At 39.3% G+C, this 18,164-nt stretch overlaps 1 protein-coding gene across 6 annotated transcripts in view; it reads right to left on the bottom strand.

Moving 5' to 3' along the window:
• The window catches only part of kiaa1109 (KIAA1109 ortholog), a 479,529-nt gene that overhangs the window by 99,396 nt on the left and 361,969 nt on the right, over positions 1 to 18,164 (bottom strand). For all 6 annotated transcript variants that reach the window (XM_069925175.1, XM_069925178.1, XM_069925177.1 and 3 more), the window contains 5 exons: positions 17,648 to 17,846; positions 16,594 to 16,653; positions 10,817 to 11,043; positions 8,407 to 8,537; positions 7,748 to 7,871 (listed from right to left, as the gene is read on the bottom strand). In XM_069925175.1, coding sequence (XP_069781276.1) covers positions 7,748 to 7,871; positions 8,407 to 8,537; positions 10,817 to 11,043; positions 16,594 to 16,653; positions 17,648 to 17,846 — 741 coding nt within the window. The remainder of the gene's footprint in view (positions 1 to 7,747; positions 7,872 to 8,406; positions 8,538 to 10,816; positions 11,044 to 16,593; positions 16,654 to 17,647; positions 17,847 to 18,164) is intronic.

Here is an 18,164-nt window from a genome sequence, read left to right as displayed (position 1 = left end):
CCTCGATTTTTTTCCCTTTACATCAGAACTTCCTTGTAATTTTACTTAATTCTGCAAAGAATTTCTCTGTTAAGGGAATTGGTAATGTTTGAAATAAGTATTGTACCCGTGGGAATACATTCATTTTAATGCAATTCACCCTCCCTATCAATGTTAGTGGTAGTTCTTTCCATTTTTCCAAGTCTTCCTAAATTTCCCTCATTAATAGCTGATAATTTAGTTTGTACAAGTGGTTTAGATTATTGTCTATCTTGATTCCGAGATATCGTATCGCTTGTGATGATTTCCATTTAAATGGAGATTCTTTTTTTGAGTTCTGTATAGTCCGCATTACTCATTGGCAAAACTTTGCTTTTATTTGTTTTGACCTTATACCAAGATATTTCTCCATCCTCCTTCAATTTCTTGTATAACTCTTTTATTGATCTCTCTGGTTCTGTTAGGTATACTATGATGTTGTCTGTGAATAGACTGATTTTATACTCATTCTCCTTTATTTTTATCCCTTTTATTTTCCTTTCTTATCAGCTCTGTCAATGGTTCTATTGCCAAGGCGAACAATGAAGGGGTCAATGGCCATCCCTACCTAGTTGATCTGCTTAGTTTGAATTGGCTCGATACATATCCATTTACCACTACTTTTGCCAACGACCCTAATGCCCTAATCTAATTAATACAATTTTCTGTAAGATCAAATTTTTGTAACATTTTAAATAAGTAGTTCCACTCTACCCTGTCAAAGGCTTTTTCTGCGTCTAATGCAACCGCCTCCGTTGGTCTTTTAATCCTTGAGCTACATGAATTAAATTAATAAATTTACAAAAATTATCTGCTGTTTGTCTTTTCTTGACAAATCCAGTTTGGTCTTGTTTTACTAATTTTGGTACACAGTTGGTCAATCTGTTTGCTAATAATTTTACTATTATCTTATAATCTGCATTTAGTAAAGATATTGGTCTGTATGATGCTGGTGTTAATGGGTCCTTCCCCGTCTTTGGTATTATTGCAATTATTGCTGTCTTGCATGATTCTGGTAAGTTTTGTGTTTCTTCCACCCGATTCATTACTTCCAGGAGGGGTGGGATTAATAACTCTGTAAATGTTTTATAAAATTCTATTGGAAACCCATCCTCCCCTGGTGTTTTATTGTTTGGTAGCTTTCTTAATACATCCTGTACTTCCTCTATTTCAAACGGTTTTATCAGTTTACTTTGATCCTCTACTTGCAGTTGTGGCAATTCAATTTTAGCTAAAAACTCATATTTTATCATTTTTTCATTCGTTCTCGGTTTGGTATAGTTGCTTATAAAATTCTTTAAAATTTTCATTGATCTCTATTGGGTTGTATGTGATTTATTTATCCTTTTTCCTTGTTGCCAAAACGGTTCTTTTAGCTTGCTCTGTTTTAAGTTGCCAGACCAATATTTTATGTTTTTTCTCCCAATTTGTAACACCTTTGTTTTGTTTTCATTATGTTCTTCTCCACCTTGTACGTCTGTAATATTTTGTATTTTTTTTGTCTGCCAACACTCTTTCTTTCTTTATATCCTCCCTTTTCACTAATTCCTTTTCTGCAATTGCTATCTCCCTTTCCAACTGATCTCCTTCCTGGTTGTACTCCTTTTTCATCTTAATTACATAGCTTATTATCTGTCCTCTAATGAAGGCTTTCATTGCATCCCATAGTATAAACTTATCTTTTACAGACTCTGTGTTTATCTCAAAGTATACTTTAATTTGGCGTTCAATAAACTCCCTAAATTCCTGTCTTTTAAGTAGTATGGGGTTTAACCTCCATCTATATGCTCTTGGTGGGATGTCCTTCAGTTCTATTTCTAATAGCAAGGGTGAATTATCAGAAAGTAGTTTAGCTTTATACTCAGTTTTCCTGACTCTCCCTTGAATTTGTGCCGACAACAAAAACATATCAATCCTTGAGTATGTCCTGTGCCTACTCGATTAGTATGAATATCCCCTCTCTTTTGGATGTTGCCTCCTCCATATATCCATTAGTTTCATTTCTTGGATCAATTTAACCATAAATTTGGTTATTTTATTATTTTTGTTTGTTATCTTTCCAGTTTTATCCAACACTGGATCCAAATTAAGGTTAAAATCTTCCCACCCCCCTCCCCCATCAGAATGTTTCCCTGTGTATCTGCTATCTTCAAAAAAATCTTGCATAAACTCTTGATCTTCCTCATTAGGTGCATATATATTGAGCAAATTCCAAAATTCTGAGTTACCTGACACTTTATCATTACATACCTTCCTGCTGGGTCTGCTATTTCCTCCCTTATCTTGATTGGTACATTTTTGTTAACTAATACGGCTACACTTCTAGCTTTTGAATTATATGATGCTGTCACTATGTGTCCTTCCCAGTCTCTCTTCAATTTGCTATGTTCCAACTTGGTTAGATGCGTTTCCTGCACAAATACTATATCTATTTTTTTCCTTTTTATGTAATATTAGTAGCCTCTTCCTTTTAATTTCGTTATGTATTCCATTAATGTTTATGGTAATATAATTCAACGTGGTCATCTTATATCTTAGTTTTCACTTCTTTTTCACCTCCTCAGCACCCCATCCACTTTCTTCCATTATTGTTTTTTAAGTTTTCCTTATTTATCTCAATATACGACAACACGCTTAAAACATAAAATACCCCCCAACAATCCCCACAACCAATAACACTTTTACTCCAAATGACATTAAACTCCCCTCTTTGGGTTGCCCCTAGTCCCTTGCCGGGCAACCACAACTCCCATTTCCATTTGGTTGGCGATGATACTCGCAAGCGTCAACCGATTTCGCAGTGATGGATTCCCCCCCTCCCCAGCCCCCTCAGAGGAAGACTATTCATTTTCTGTACATATAACAAAGCTCTCTTTTTCTTTCCTTCCTTTCCTTTCTCTTTTTCAACTTTAAACCTCTATATATGCATTGTCTCTCTTTTATATTAAGGTTTCGGTACTAGTGCTCTGTGTGCCCTTTCTATTTCTTCTTGTAGGTCTGTCACTCCGAACACATTCGGGATCCATCTTTTTATAAATTCCTTCATGTCTGTCCATTCTTCGCCCTCTTTCAGGCCCACTATTTTTATGTTACTGTAGTTTTCAAACATGTCAATTTTCTGGGATAATAAATCTTGTGTCTCCTTAATTTCTTTATCTCTTTCTTCCAATTTTCCTCTTAAGTCATTTATTTCCATTTCTACAGCAGTTTCTCGCTCTTCCACATTTTCTACTCTTTTCCCTATTTCTGTCATGGCCAACTCTAACCTTTGCATTTTGTCTTCTGCTCTTTCCATTTTTCTTTTAATTGCATTAAATTCAAGTGTTAGCATTTCTTTTAATGTCCTCATATGGTCTTCAAAAAAGTTTTTATCTATAGTCTGTCTATTTGCTTTACCTTCTTTCCTGTGTAGATCTTGGTCTTTTTTCTTCTCTGTTTCTGTGACTATGTCTTCTTCCTCTCTTCTCTGTGTCTGTATCTCTTCAGCTCTTTCTGGTGAGCCACTACTGTCTCTTTGTTGGGCCTCCAGTTGCAGGGCCTCTTGTTGCTGGGCCTCCTGCCACAGGATGTCACGGTGCTGGATGCCCTGCCGCCGATCGCTCCCTTCCAGCTCCTCGTATCCTTGTTCACCCATCTCCTGCTCTTCCTAACTCTGGGCATCCCCCAGCTGAGCACCCCCTTGCTGGGCGTCCCTCAGCTGGGCCCCACTCCCGCCGACATCTTTTTCTTTTGTTTGTGTACTGCGCACCTTTGTCTGGCTCCGTGAGCTATTTTTGTAGTCCACCGGTCGGGAGGTCACCGCTCCTCCGGGCACCTACCAGCTTCGGGGGTCAGTCCATCCTCTTCAAGGTGTTTTCCTGCTCCCATGTGCAGGTAAGGCCGGTTTCTTTTTTTTTTTCCCGGGGATTTTCTTTCTTCTCTTTTCTCTGTCATTGTTGGTTTCTCTCTTTTCAGTGCCATCTCCTGGCTCTTCCTTGTAACTTTATCTTTTTCTGGTATTTTGTGTTTATTAGGCTCTCTTTTTTTCAGACTTTTTTCCTTTTCTCTGGAGAGGGCTGGTTCTACTCGAACGGCCACTACTCCATCACGTGACTCCTCTCACATTTTTGGGTGTTCTTCATGGATTTTGGTCTGCTGATCACGAAAATCACCTTAACATTTTCCTATCATATACATTTTTAAGATGTAACCTATTTTGTAATTTCTTGTCATATTTTAAGTCTACTTCATGCATACAAAACCATGAAGTGTAATATACCATTGAAAATTAATTTCCTGCTTTGCACTTGGACTTCTGCTGATCTTGGTGCAGTCAGTGTCGAACATTGTGAAAGGACATTGCAACCATGGAAAAGCCACATCAGGGCAACGGGAATCAATTAATGCTGGGCGATTTTTGTTGGACACTGACATAAGAGGTCTCAGATGCTGACTACAAACGAAAATCAGCAGAAAAACATATTTAGGTCAGTTGAACTAACGCAATGTGTCAGCATCATTATGTGATTAAACATACTAAAATCAATAAAAGTTAAGTAAATGTTACTCCAACTTCCTATATGATCCAGCTTGAAGTTGTCTATCATAATCTCCAATTTATTTTCAGGAAGCAAACCTTTTGAAAAAAAATATTGTCTTCATAAACCATCTGAAATTTCCAGTTGCTAGGCATTCCCTCCCCATTCCTGCACAAATCTGTTTGACCTCCTCCATGGACAGGCTGAGGCCAATTGCAAATTTGATGAATAGCACTGATATACCTGTTACACAGTACAGGGATACCTTGTTTAACACAGTTTTGAACATTTATATCACGTTTTTATCAACAATGGCGCAATAATTTAACGTGTCAGCAACAATACTTGCTGCTCAGCTGTGTTCATTCAACTTCATTTTTGCTTAACTTGTTTTTAGTTTCGTGGCTGCTCGGAAAAGAATTTAATTAAGTCAAATGACAATTCAAGCTAAAGCAACAAGTCTCTATTAACCATATAACCATTTATGGCGCGGAAACAGGCCATGTCGGCCTTTCGAGTTCGTCTTAACCTTCCATTTTTGTCCTCACTTGCACTTGGCAGAACAGATTGGACATTAAAAGAAAAGAAAACAAAAAGAAACCAAGGGGAAATCTTTTCACCAAGTTGTGGTTGGTTTTACAACTTCAAAAAACCCATGGGACTCCACGATGTTCGAATTACTGGCGAATCTGCCAGTGCTGATAGTGAGGTGGCTACAAGTTTCTGACTGAAGTGCCGACAAAAGAATTCACCTTAGAGGGATTATCAGTTGGAAAAATCAATGATGCTTGCAATTACCTTATGGAGGTAGAACAAACATCATGAGTTGCATTCGAGTTCAGCAAGAATTGCAAAATGCTATTCGATGCTATAAAGATGTGCATGATGAAAAGAAGACTAAATAAATGCAAACTACATTAGACAAATCTGTTCACTAATTGTCAATAATGAATTTTTCAGTTTTATATATCCCTTTCAAATATTTTATGCACATCTTTGCATAAGAGTTCTAGGTAAAAGAATAAATAATTATAGGATTGGAACGTATTACATTAAAGTACATTGTAATAATGCTGTGAACAGTCTGGTTTTCCATAACACTGAACTTTTCCGTGTTATGCAGGTATCCCTTTATACAACCCAACAATTTGAACATTGGATTCTTTTTTTAAGTAACCTGCCTCTATCAATCCCTTTCTCCATGCTTCCCATCCACCTGGGTGACCTTCATACATGTCTTTCCTTCCAAACCATCCCTCCACCCCCATTACCCAGTTCCTTTCATTTTCCCCACCAACCTGCACAAAACTCCTCTCCTAGTCCTTCTCCCTCTATTACTATTGGGCCATATCCATCCCTGATATGGTTCCAGAAATTCAGCACCTCTCTCTGCCTTCATGCTCTCCTCCCTTTCCTCGCTCCACCTGATTTTTTCTCCCCACCTTTTGTCTGCTTTCCACCTATCACTCCCCTACCTCTGTCACCCAACTTCACACCTCATGCTCCTCCTCCTGACTCCATCTGGCAGTTATTTTTCACGACTCCTCAGTCCATCTACAATCAAATTACCCCTCCTCCTCTCCTCTTTAATAGTGTTGTTTACTCTTTCCTTTCTCAGTCTCGATACAGGGATTTTGATTCAAAATGTCAACTGTCCATTTTCATCCATGGATTCTGTTGACCCACTGAGTTCCACCAAATTCATCCAGCAGTTTGTTTTTGCTGTAGATTCTAACATCTGCAGATTCATATCTTCATTCAATAACATTATAATCCTTCAATATTATGTTAGAATAACTTTCTCCCTTAGAATGTTGGCTTCTTTTGAAAATTTTGAATCTGAAAATTGGTCAGTTCTCAAAGAATGGGGTAAACCGAGCCCTACTCTAAGGGATTTTCAAGTGTGACAACGAAATAGATTTATCTGTAATATCCTGGGGAACTGCTCACATAGGAAGTGGAACAGAATGCTTCCATTATTTCAAGAGTCAAGTGTAATTTCTCAGTTAAGAAGCAATTGCAACATTACTTTTAAAATAAACAATCTGGAATGAAGCATCCTCAAAATGAAAAATCTATGTGTCTGACTACAATTCTGAAATTGCCATTTTTCATCTCTATGTTTTATTATGCTAACTTTTCTCCAGGTTCATTTGATACATGACCAATTTCAAAGAACAGTACTTTATCTTCTATAGGTTGATGATTCAATAACGTAGCATTGGTGAATTTGATAGATAACATCAGCAAAGAGAATCTCGTCACAGACCACTGTATTACAGTGCCTGTCAAGAATACCAAATAACATATGTTTCGGCATGTAAGTCGTCCTTCAGATAATTTGGGTCCCCATTTTCATGGTTTTATCATATATCTGGCATATGTCAACCCCCTAATTTTCTGCAAGAAACATACTGGAGACTAGTGTCAGGGCCTCCCAGCAACAACCCAGATTTTGTACAAAACTCCAATTTCCAAGTAACAAATCTGTAAATTAAGCAAGTAAATTAAAAAAAAGTTTAAAAAGAAAGATGCCAAACAGAGCTGGGTTCAAGTCTTCAGCATGGGTGACTCCATTCTCAACATCAGGTGTGGTGCTGTTCACATCAAAGGAGTCACCTCACTGCCCAAGCGTGCTCAGTGCAGGAACCATGGCTACGTGTTGGCTCCCAGACAGGAGCAGGGTCCTCAGGCTCCTGAGCAGGAGCAGAGATCTCGGGCTCCTGGGCATGAGCCAGGACCTCGGTCTTCCAGGTAGGTGCCAGGACCTCGGGCTCTACGATTGTAAAATGTCTGGGTGGATTATTGAGGCAATGAGGAGGTGTTGGGGAGTGGCAGCACTGGTGGTGATGGGTGCTTCCAGTGTTGTTATATACGTTGAATCAACATCGAGTGTTTCTGAGTTGAATTTAAGGTCTAATTTTTGTATCTGGCGTAGAAGTTGAACCTTTTTTTTAGGGTTTCAAGACTCGATTTATATGCCGAAATATACGGTAAGTAATTTTGGTAACTATACCCATTTTATTTTACAGTGACATTGTGTTCAACACAATCTCATCTCAGAGGCTGGTGGATATATGGTCTGGAGATGTGCTGTTTCGTTGGGTTGTCTATGCACAGTCAGATGACAATAAACTTGAACTTGAAAAATCTTGGCAGACACATTTCTTTGAAAATAAGTCTGAAAGTATACTAACAAATAATTTCCTCACCCTCATACTGGATCGTCGTAGTTTTTTGCGAACATCTCGGCGAATATCATTGACTGCAACGGATTCTAATTGTTGATATCGTTGAATCTCTTGATTTATTGTTCCTTCACTTGCCCCAAGTTTCCTAATAATGATTCAAATATTCTATTAATTCAGTAGTATTGGACAATGTTCAGATTATTTGCTTCTTATTCAGTTCTTTGAGACAACATTCTTGCTCTTATTTGAAAAATGTACTTCCTCATAAACATCAAAAAGTATTTGGCAAATTAAGTAAGCCAAGTAGGTGCAATGCTACAGATAATTTCAAGTGGAACACACATGGAGCACATGAATAAAAAGAGAGAGGAAAGACTCTGCCTTGCCCAATATCAACTTTATCAATCGCAAACTTTCATTTTTAACTAAAATAATAAGATAATTTTTAATGTATAGCTTTAATGACAGTTGAAAATTATGAATATTGCTAATTTTATTTTGGTTAAATAATGTGAATGTAGATTTCAAATTTTTAATTACAGAATGAAAAATGACAAATTCCAATAGATACAGTATTAATCTATAGATAGGCTGATGATGTATTCAAACTGACAGGATTCCAAAAGCAAAAAAAATTGAAGCTAGACTGTAAAGAGTTGTTATAATAGACAGACACATACTTCAGGTCATCAATAACTTTGGCTTGTTCATTCAATTCTCTGATGTCCACAAAACGTTTGATGAGCTTTCTTCCCCTTGAATCTGCAGTTTGGCTCCCAGTAACACCCTGTCTTCGATAGTCACTGGTTTCCTTTGGGGAAAATAATTCAATTCTGACAATCGAAGCAATGACTGAGAAAAATGTTGAGAAATGAAGTTACCTTAGCCCATGTTATTTAATATTCCACCACTCCTTACAAAGCATGTAATAATAAAAACAAATCATGTGTTCAATTAAAATTGTTTCAATATTGTTTCAGACATACACCTATTCTATAAGTGAGATCAAAATGTTTTTTATTTGCATAAAATAATTAGAATTTGGTGTGGGTGAAACTTGTAAATACGGCAAAAGTAACATTAATATTCATAGTGCAGATTAAGGAACTGGCTTGTAAGTCATCACCCAAATAAAAGTTTGGCAAATTTGATAATTATAATGCTTCCATCTGTGTTTTAAATAAAGCAGGGTAATTCCCTTTAGCAATTTTTGGACCAATTATCTCAATACTTCAAGATTCTTTAAAAACTGCAATATTTGACATAATTTGCTTTCGTCTGCCATAAGACAGGCAGATTCACCACCGGCAAAAATTGCCTGAAACATCTCTTACAGTCAGAGAAAGAGAAGCAAAAGAGAGTCCTCTCAGAGTGCCCGAGTGTCTGTGGAGTCACCTTCAGCACTGTCACACCCCCTGCAACCTCACATAGACCAGTCCAAAACATCAGCAGCCCAAGCTCCAGATCGAAACTTCCGACACAATTCAGCTGGTACACCTTCAGCCAGTCTTGAGGCTGTCTACAGCAGTCCACAGCTTGGTGTGAATCCCTCGACCACAGTCGCCAGCAGCTGCAACCTGCAGGGATTCCTTGCTTCAAGTCACCAATAGCCCACTGCCTGCGTTTCTTCAGCCACAGAGTCTCTCACTGGTCCCTTGACATATACACCATCCTGTGGGTTGTCTCCTCTGCTTTTCCTTCTCGAATTGGGGGGGGGGGAATACTTTCCCCATTTTCGCACATCCTGCACCAGTTCTCTGCCTTCCCGGAGTCTGCACCTTGAGGTTGCTGTTGATCATATGCGCCACTATCTTGGGTGCAGAATTTTTAAATCAAACCATTGTCAGCTCCATTAAAAGGCCATTTAAAGCCTGTAAGGAGTTGATGGTAGTTGGACTGGGTGGTTGGACCAGGCGGGAGCACTGTGTCTCCGTTCCCTGCTCTCCATGGGTCCAGCACTGCATTACAGCAGCTCTGGCAGTGTCGTCATTTTTTTTAAAAATTGGTAGATTTTTACATAAGTAGGACTTTGATCACCAATCATGACAAATTCAAGCTGAATGATCTAGACATTCAGGACAAATAATATTGTTACCAGTAATGGGACGTAATAAACTGATCTAAACATAAAACTCTAAGCAGCAAACTCATGTAGCATTTTCAAATGTATGTAATACAGTAAAGCATCCAATGCTTCATCAATGATGGAAGATATAGGAATGAAATAAATGATTAAACTGACAATAACAAAATCATAAGATCAAATTCACCCTAAGAGGTTACAGCTACAAACTAAAAACAAAAACATTTTCACCTCTGATAAAGCAAATTAGCCACTGCCCAGCCCATGCTGCTGGATTTGAGAGTACTAAGGGTGATTGAGCGGACCTTCAGCACTCCATTTGCATGGGAGATCACAGTGGTGCAAATGGATCCAATAAGTTCAATACTACTTAATTTAAATGACAACTTCTCTAGCAACTCTGATTCATTTTGAAAGTCATGAAGACACTAAATAAAATTAAAAATCAGAAACTGTTTCAAATTTGTGGAAGAGATGCAAATTAACTCACAAAAGACCCAAGATGCCATAAACAAAAAGCACTTCAAGCATCAATTAACTGGAAATCACTGCCTCGAAGGACAGTTGATGCAATCAAAAGGAAATTGGATAAATATTTGAGGAAGACAAATATTATGGGACAGGTCAGTGCAAGCTTGATGGGCTGAATGGTCTCATTTCATGCCTTAACAAGTTTGTGAATTTCTGACTACATTTTGAATATCAATATAAAAAATATATAACCTCAATTTAATTCAGAGATACAGCATGGTAACAGGCCCTTCTGTCCCATGAGTCCACATCACCCAAATACATCCATCTGACCAATTATCCTAATAACCCCGTACGTCTTTGGACTGTGGGAGGAAAACAAAGCACCCGGGGGAAACCCATGCAAATACAGGGAGAAACTTACAGACAGTGCTGGGTTTCACCCCGGTTGCTGGCACTCTAATAGCGTGCAAAACACTACACAAACTCACCAATACTAATCAATATGAGATGATTTGTAGCACTAATGCACTTACAGCCATGATGGTGGGGGACATTGTATCAGGTTCATCCTCATCTGTTAGGTCGACATTATTGACTGAGTTCAAATCAGCGATATCATCACTTTCTTCCTCACCGGTCAAAGTTGTCATTGTGTTTCCCAAGGCACTGAGTCTCTTCCCTATGTTAGGATCCATGTGCACATCAATACCACACATTTTCCATAAAACATTCAGTGTCCAAATTCCTGCACTGCTACTATCTATAAGAAAAAAATTGGCATGACATATCCAAATAATAAAACACAATTTTACATATGCCAAACATTCTAAATTAAAAATTCAAAATTTTACTTGAACATCCGAGATAGGTTATTCCAAATTAATTTGACCCAAACACATATGTTTCCCTGCAATCAAACTGGTAAAGAGGTGCAAAGTATATACATTCTTTTCTCTTTGTTACCAATTAGAGATTCCATTTGTAAACAAATGTTAATTCTTAAGGCTACTTTTGTTCATTATTCCAAAGCAAAACATCCAAGATTGAATGTGTCAGTTTATTCCAAAGGAGCATTGTGGAACTGTTCATATGAATATTCCAGGAGTGACTGAATGTTGTCTCTTAAATGAATCAGTAACCATATATAGATAACTGTATTTTCATAATTTAAGGACATTGATCCTATTTCTTTCTCTGCAGACTTGCTGGGTATTTCCAGCAATTTGCATTTTTTTTCAGGTTTCTAACATCTGCAGTTTTCTTAGAGTTGATTAATGGGAATTATAGTTGAGAATTTGGTATATGCCTTCCCCACATTGTATTTGCAAATACACTTCAATCTTTAAAACTTGTTTGAAAATGGCAAGATGAGAAGATGAGCTAATTTTTCTATATTGAATTATAATTTATGAAAATATCAGAACCCTGAAACATCAAGAATACTGTGAAGCAGAGAAAATAAAAATCCATCAGAGTTGACCCATCCAATCTAAAAAAATCTGACGAGAAACATCAGCAATATTAGGAAACTCCAGTAATTCATGCTATTTTGCTTCTTTATCCTCAGACAGCTCCTCAGGGTTGAGGATGACTCCCTTTCACTCAGGTTCTTGGTGAGATTGATAAAGATCCTACAAGCTCATCCACTGTTGGGCAGATGAACAATTTTAGAAGTGCAGCCTATGAAGGGATTCAACATCTCTGTAAAAATACTTCTCCTCCATTTTGAGCAATCATGGTGCAGGATTCGCACGAGTGGGTGAGGATGCTCCATTTCCCTATGGAAGCTTTGAGAACCCCAATCAAACAGTTTCTTATTCCAGTTAATAATTTGCACTGATGTAACTCTGAATAGATTCTTCTTTCAGCAGTTTGGTGAAAGTCATGCAAATGATGTGGCCTACCTTTCACAGATGTAATTAGGACCTATGTACTGGGAATGTTGGTCCGATGGTCAGAACACTTCCAATCTCTTTTCAGTACCAACCGCTCAGTCCAAGATTCCGCCCTGCTCCAGCTCCCTCAACAGCCCCTAAGGCTAGAGCTGGATGAGGTTCCCACCCTGGATGAGACATATAAGGCAATCGAACAACTGAAAAGTGGCAAAGCAGCAGGTATGGATGGAATCCCCCCAGAAGTCTGGAAGGCTGGCGGCAAAACTCTGCATGCCAAACTGCATGAGTTTTTCAAGCTTTGTTGGGACCAAGGTAAACTGCCTCAGGATCTTCGTGATGCCACCATCATCACCCTGTACAAAAACAAAGGCGAGAAATCAGACTGCTCAAACTACAGGGGAATCACGTTGCTCTCCATTGCAGGCAAAATCTTCGCTAGGATTCTACTAAATAGAATAATACCTAGTGTCGCTGAGAATATTCTCCCAGAATCACAGTGCGGCTTTCGCGCAAACAGAGGAACCACTGACATGGTCTTTGCCCTCAGACAGCTCCAAGAAAAGTGCAGAGAACAAAACAAAGGACTCTACATCACCTTTGTTGACCTCACCAAAGCCTTCGACACCGTGAGCAGGAAAGGGCTTTGGCAAATACTAGAGCGCATCGGATGTCCCCCAAAGTTCCTCAACATGATTATCCAACTGCACGAAAACCAACAAGGTCGGGTCAGATACAGCAATGAGCTCTCTGAACCCTTCTCCATTAACAATGGCGTGAAGCAAGGCTGTGTTCTCGCACCAACCCTCTTTTCAATCTTCTTCAGCATGATGCTGAACCAAGCCATGAAAGACCCCAACAATGAAGACGCTGTTTACATCCGGTACCGCACGGATGGCAGTCTCTTCAATCTGAGGCGCCTGCAAGCTCACACCAAGACACAAGAGAAACTTGTCCGTGAACTACTCTTTGCAGATGATGCCGCTTTAGTTGCCCATTCAGAGCCAGCTCTTCAGCGCTTGACGTCCTGCTTTGCGGAAACTGCCAAAATGTTTGGCCTGGAAGTCAGCCTGAAGAAAACTGAGGTCCTCCATCAGCCAGCTCCCCACCATGACTACCAGCCCCCCCACATCTCCATCGGGCACACAAAACTCAAAACGGTCAACCAGTTTACCTATCTCGGCTGCACCATTTCATCAGATGCAAGGATCGACAATGAGATAGACAACAGACTCGCCAAGGCAAATAGCGCCTTTGGAAGACTACACAAAAGAGTCTGGAAAAACAACCAACTGAAAAACCTCACAAAGATAAGCGTATACAGAGCCGTTGTCATACCCACACTCCTGTTCGGCTCCGAATCATGGGTCCTCTACCGGCACCACCTACGGCTCCTAGAACGCTTCCACCAGCGTTGTCTCCGCTCCATCCTCAACATCCATTGGAGCGCTCACACCCCTAACGTCGAGGTACTCGAGATGGCAGAGGTCGACAGCATCGAGTCCACGCTGCTGAAGATCCAGCTGCGCTGGATGGGTCACGTCTCCAGAATGGAGGACCATCGCCTTCCCAAGATCGTATTATATGGCGAGCTCTCCACTGGCCACCGTGACAGAGGTGCACCAAAGAAAAGGTACAAGGACTGCCTAAAGAAATCTCTTGGTGCCTGCCACATTGACCACCGCCAGTGGGCTGATAACGCCTCAAACCGTGCATCTTGGCGCCTCACAGTTTGGCGGGCAGCAGCCTCCTTTGAAGAAGACCGCAGAGCCCACCTCACTGACAAAAGGCAAAGGAGGAAAAACCCAACACCCAACCCCAACCAACCAATTTTCCCTTGCAACCGCTGCAATCGTGTCTGCCTGTCCCGCATCGGACTGGTCAGCCACAAACGAGCCTGCAGCTGACGTGGACTTTTTTACCCCCTCCATAAATCTTCGTCCGCGAAGCCAAGCCAAAGAAAACTGGGAATGTTGATTTGAAGAGGATGCCAAAATCTGTTCACTTGTCAGTGGATTTGGATAATTTTGTTGAGAGTGCTGAGGTATTAGTTTGAGATACTTGCTGCATGCATTTCATGCCCCTGCAGCATACAGACAGGAATCAGTGGAATCCCATGGTCACGGGGATACCAGTGATGAGGGCTACGATCACAAAGAAAACATGCATCCTCCACATAGATGACATCCAAGTGCAGGATTGAACCTATTTTTATGGGTATTGCAGGGAATGTATAGCATGGATGAAAGATTGTCTGACTGGCAGAATGCAAAGAGTGAGAATAAAGAGGGCCTTTTCTAACTGGGTGCTGGTGACAAGTGGGGTTCTGCAGGGATTGGTGTTGGGTCCACTACTTGTTATGTCATGTTTAGATGATGGAACAATGGATTTGAGGCCCACTTGCGGATGATACGATTAGTGAAGGGTGCATAGTGTTGAAGAAGCAGAGAGTCTGCAGAGGGACTTGGATAGGTAAAGATGTGTGCAAGGAAGTGCATGGTCATGCACTTTGGTGGAAGGAATGAAGAGGTTGACTATTTTCTAAATGGAGAGAGAATTCAGAAAGCAGAGGTTCAAAAGGACTTGGAAGCCCAAGTGCAGGATTTCCCAAAGGTTAACTTGCAGGTTGAGTCAGTAGTAAAGAAGGCATTCATTTCAAGAGAATTAGAAATGTAAAAGGACATAATGCTGTGGCTTTAAGGCATTGGTTAGATCACATTTGGAGTGTGCTGGCATTGGAGAGGATTCAGAGGAGGATTATGAGAATAATCCTAGGAATGAGAAAGTTAAACTATGAGGAGCATTTGATGGCTCTGGGTCAGTACTCGCTAGAGTTTAGAAGGATGAGGGGAGATCTCACTGAAACCTACCGAATAGTAAAAGGTCTGGACAGAGTGGATGCAGAGACAATATTTCTAGTAGTGGGAGAGTACAGGACAAGAGGACACTGCCTCAGAATAGAAGGGCATTCCTTTTGAACAGAAATGAGGAAAATGTCTTCAGCAAAAGGATGGTGATTCTGTGGAATTTGTTGCCACAGACAGCTGTGACAGGCAGAAGGGTGGTTCCCTAAGCAGATCATACATGTCATCTGGTGATATGTCTCATCATCAAAGTTCACTAATAAGCACCAAGACTTGGCCTGGCTGGCAGTGAGAGAAGCCCTCCCAGACATATCCTCCTTGTCCAGCCGGAACATCACCCGGCACTCAGGTTGTCCTTGAGATGACTGTGGTTGAGAGGAGAGTCACCAACCTCTTTCCTGAATGCAGATTTGCTAAGAGTGTGTGGAGAAGATGCAAGGGTCCTCCTCATTATGGTTCATCCCCAGCAGCACGTGAAAGAGGACACACAGAGTTCGACATCCAGAACTGCTGTGAATGCCAAATTGCTGTATATATTTAAAGCAGAGGTTAATAGGTCTTGATCAGTAAGGATGACAAAGGTTATAGGGAGAAGGCAGGATAATGGAGTTAAAAGCCATCATTTGAATGGCAGTGCAGACTCAACGGTCCAAATGGCCTGGCTGGTCCTATGTTTTATTGAACCTAGCAGTTACTGTGCAAACCACCATACTTCAAGTTGAGCAGATTCCCAATTGTTGTGTAGACTAACTCCATTCCAGCAGAAAACTTATTGGCATTAAAGTGTGATACCACAAAGAAAGACTGAGGCAATTATTGGGATGATGTCATAAGCTTCAATACTGGTCACCCCTCTACAATGAGATTGGGTCCGGTGTAGACTTCATTAAGACTATAACTTGAATGTAATCATGTAGCACAGACTGGAGATGAATTCTGAGGGTAGCGAGTTAGAGAAGAATAGTTAAAAAAAAATACAAACACTAAAATATAGGCTGAGTTTGTACTGTCCACTTAAAGAAAAGATGTTAATTTTATGCAGCCCACTGCACACAGTAGAGAAACATGTTAATCCTGGGATTTGCTCATTCCATCCCATAAATTAAATGGCTTTCCTGATGCTAGATGTCAGAGATAAAGAGATCTACATCTTACAAAATTGATTTTTTTCATCACCTTCCCCTGATAAAAATAGCTCACACTTGAGAATCCATGTGGATATAGTACATTGAAGGCTGACTCAGAAATTCATAGTTTCAAGATAGATTTTTTTATGATTAGACATTTTGGATTGACAATAAATCTGTCTGAAGATGTCTGCTTCAGGTGCTCGTGACTTTTACAGTTTCACTCCATGCAGTATAAATTACTAGTAGAGTAATAATAACTCATTGTAAAATCTACAAATATTCTTTGTTGTAGTGTTGGTCATATTAACATGCTATTTATCATTATTCACACAAACTTAGTTTCAGTACTTTTTGATTAACATTTCTGATCGTAATTTGAGTTGATTGTTGATGTGGATACAATTAAGTGAGAAAATAAATTTACCTGCTGCAGCTTGTCCAGTGGTACGTGAGCATACTTCATATGTTCCATCTGGTACCACACCTGTTGAAATATTCAGAAATATCAAAATTAAATTAATATTCCTGGTTAAATGCACTAGAGTGTACTTGGAGGCATGAAGGAAATAGAAAATGGTAAATTCTAGAAGCTCATTTCATGATTACAATAAAGATGCACAGTGGCAATTCAAAGAACAATTTCTTGAGCATTTCACCAGAACAGAAAGTGTGCAAGAACTGGTTACATTCAATCCCAGGAAAACTTGGATGAGAAAATTAATAGGAAACCTATGTAAACCCACAAAGCAGGCCAACAACTTGCAAATAAGTTGAAAATGGAACATATGTAGAATTCCCCCAACATACTTCAAGTGCCTGAGGAAAATAGATGACATTAAAGGCATTTAAGAGACTCTTAGACAGGCACTTAAGAGACTCTTAGACAGGCATGTGGATGGAATGAAAATAGAAGGTTACAGGGTAGAAAGGGTTTAGTACTTTTTATTAAGGAATATAAGGGTCGGCATAACATCAAGGGCTGAAGGGCCTGCACTGATCTATGTTCTATAAAAGAGGAAAAACATGAATAGGTAGAGATCATGAAGAAATCTTTGATCTTTATCGTTTCTTATTACACAGAAGATAAATGGGGCAAGAGCATGCATGAGGTTGGGGGAATATGTTGGATACACAATGATACCAAATGACAACAGGATTAACTTGTCCTTTAAGTATGATCTTTGAACCAATGTATTTTTGTAGCTCTCTTCACCAAATCATCCTTAAGAGTGATCAAAACAATAATTATTCTCACATTCTTCATGTAGCATTTTGAAAATGCATTGTTTATATATTTTCTATTTCAATCAATAACAATGAATTAAAATTCAGTGTTTGTTAATCATGTATCGCCATTGACATTGATTTACTTCAATAGACATGTTTGCCCACTTCTTCCAATCAATTTTTTGTGAGGATGTAAGTGACAAAAAAGGGAGTATGATTTTCATTATTGTTATCATGAAGACAAAACTTACAAGCATTCATTACAAGATCTCCTTGCAGTTCAGGTTTCCAGTCATCCCAACTAGTTTCAAACCCATCCGCAAATCTTATGCAGAAATTTTTGAAATGACCTTTGCTCACGAGTGATTCAGATGAGCAAGCGGTGATCAAGGTGCTCTCAATTGTGAGAACCATAGCTGAGCCAGGATCAAAGTCAATGGAGTGATTCGCCTGCCAAGATACATTTAAAATTATATAGTTAGAGCACCACCGATAATTATCTAACAAAGCAAAATATATTGCAACAAGTTCAAATAATATGAAACTTCATGTTCGATAGGATCCCACAAATAATGCAAGTAAATGATAAATGAAAACAAGCACTTTTATCTAAAGGACACTCAACTACCAATTTCTTTCATGAGGTCATCTTTGTTTTCAAATATGGATAGGTGAATGACAATATCACTAAGAATCTTTTTATGTTCAGATTTAAATCATATTATTTTTATGCTTTAATATGTAAACATACTATGATAAAAGCAATAA

Source organism: Narcine bancroftii, chromosome 3 (assembly GCF_036971445.1).
Source record: "Narcine bancroftii isolate sNarBan1 chromosome 3, sNarBan1.hap1, whole genome shotgun sequence".
Lineage (NCBI taxonomy): Eukaryota > Metazoa > Chordata > Chondrichthyes > Torpediniformes > Narcinidae > Narcine > Narcine bancroftii.
This window is presented reverse-complemented; position numbering and strand designations above follow the sequence as displayed.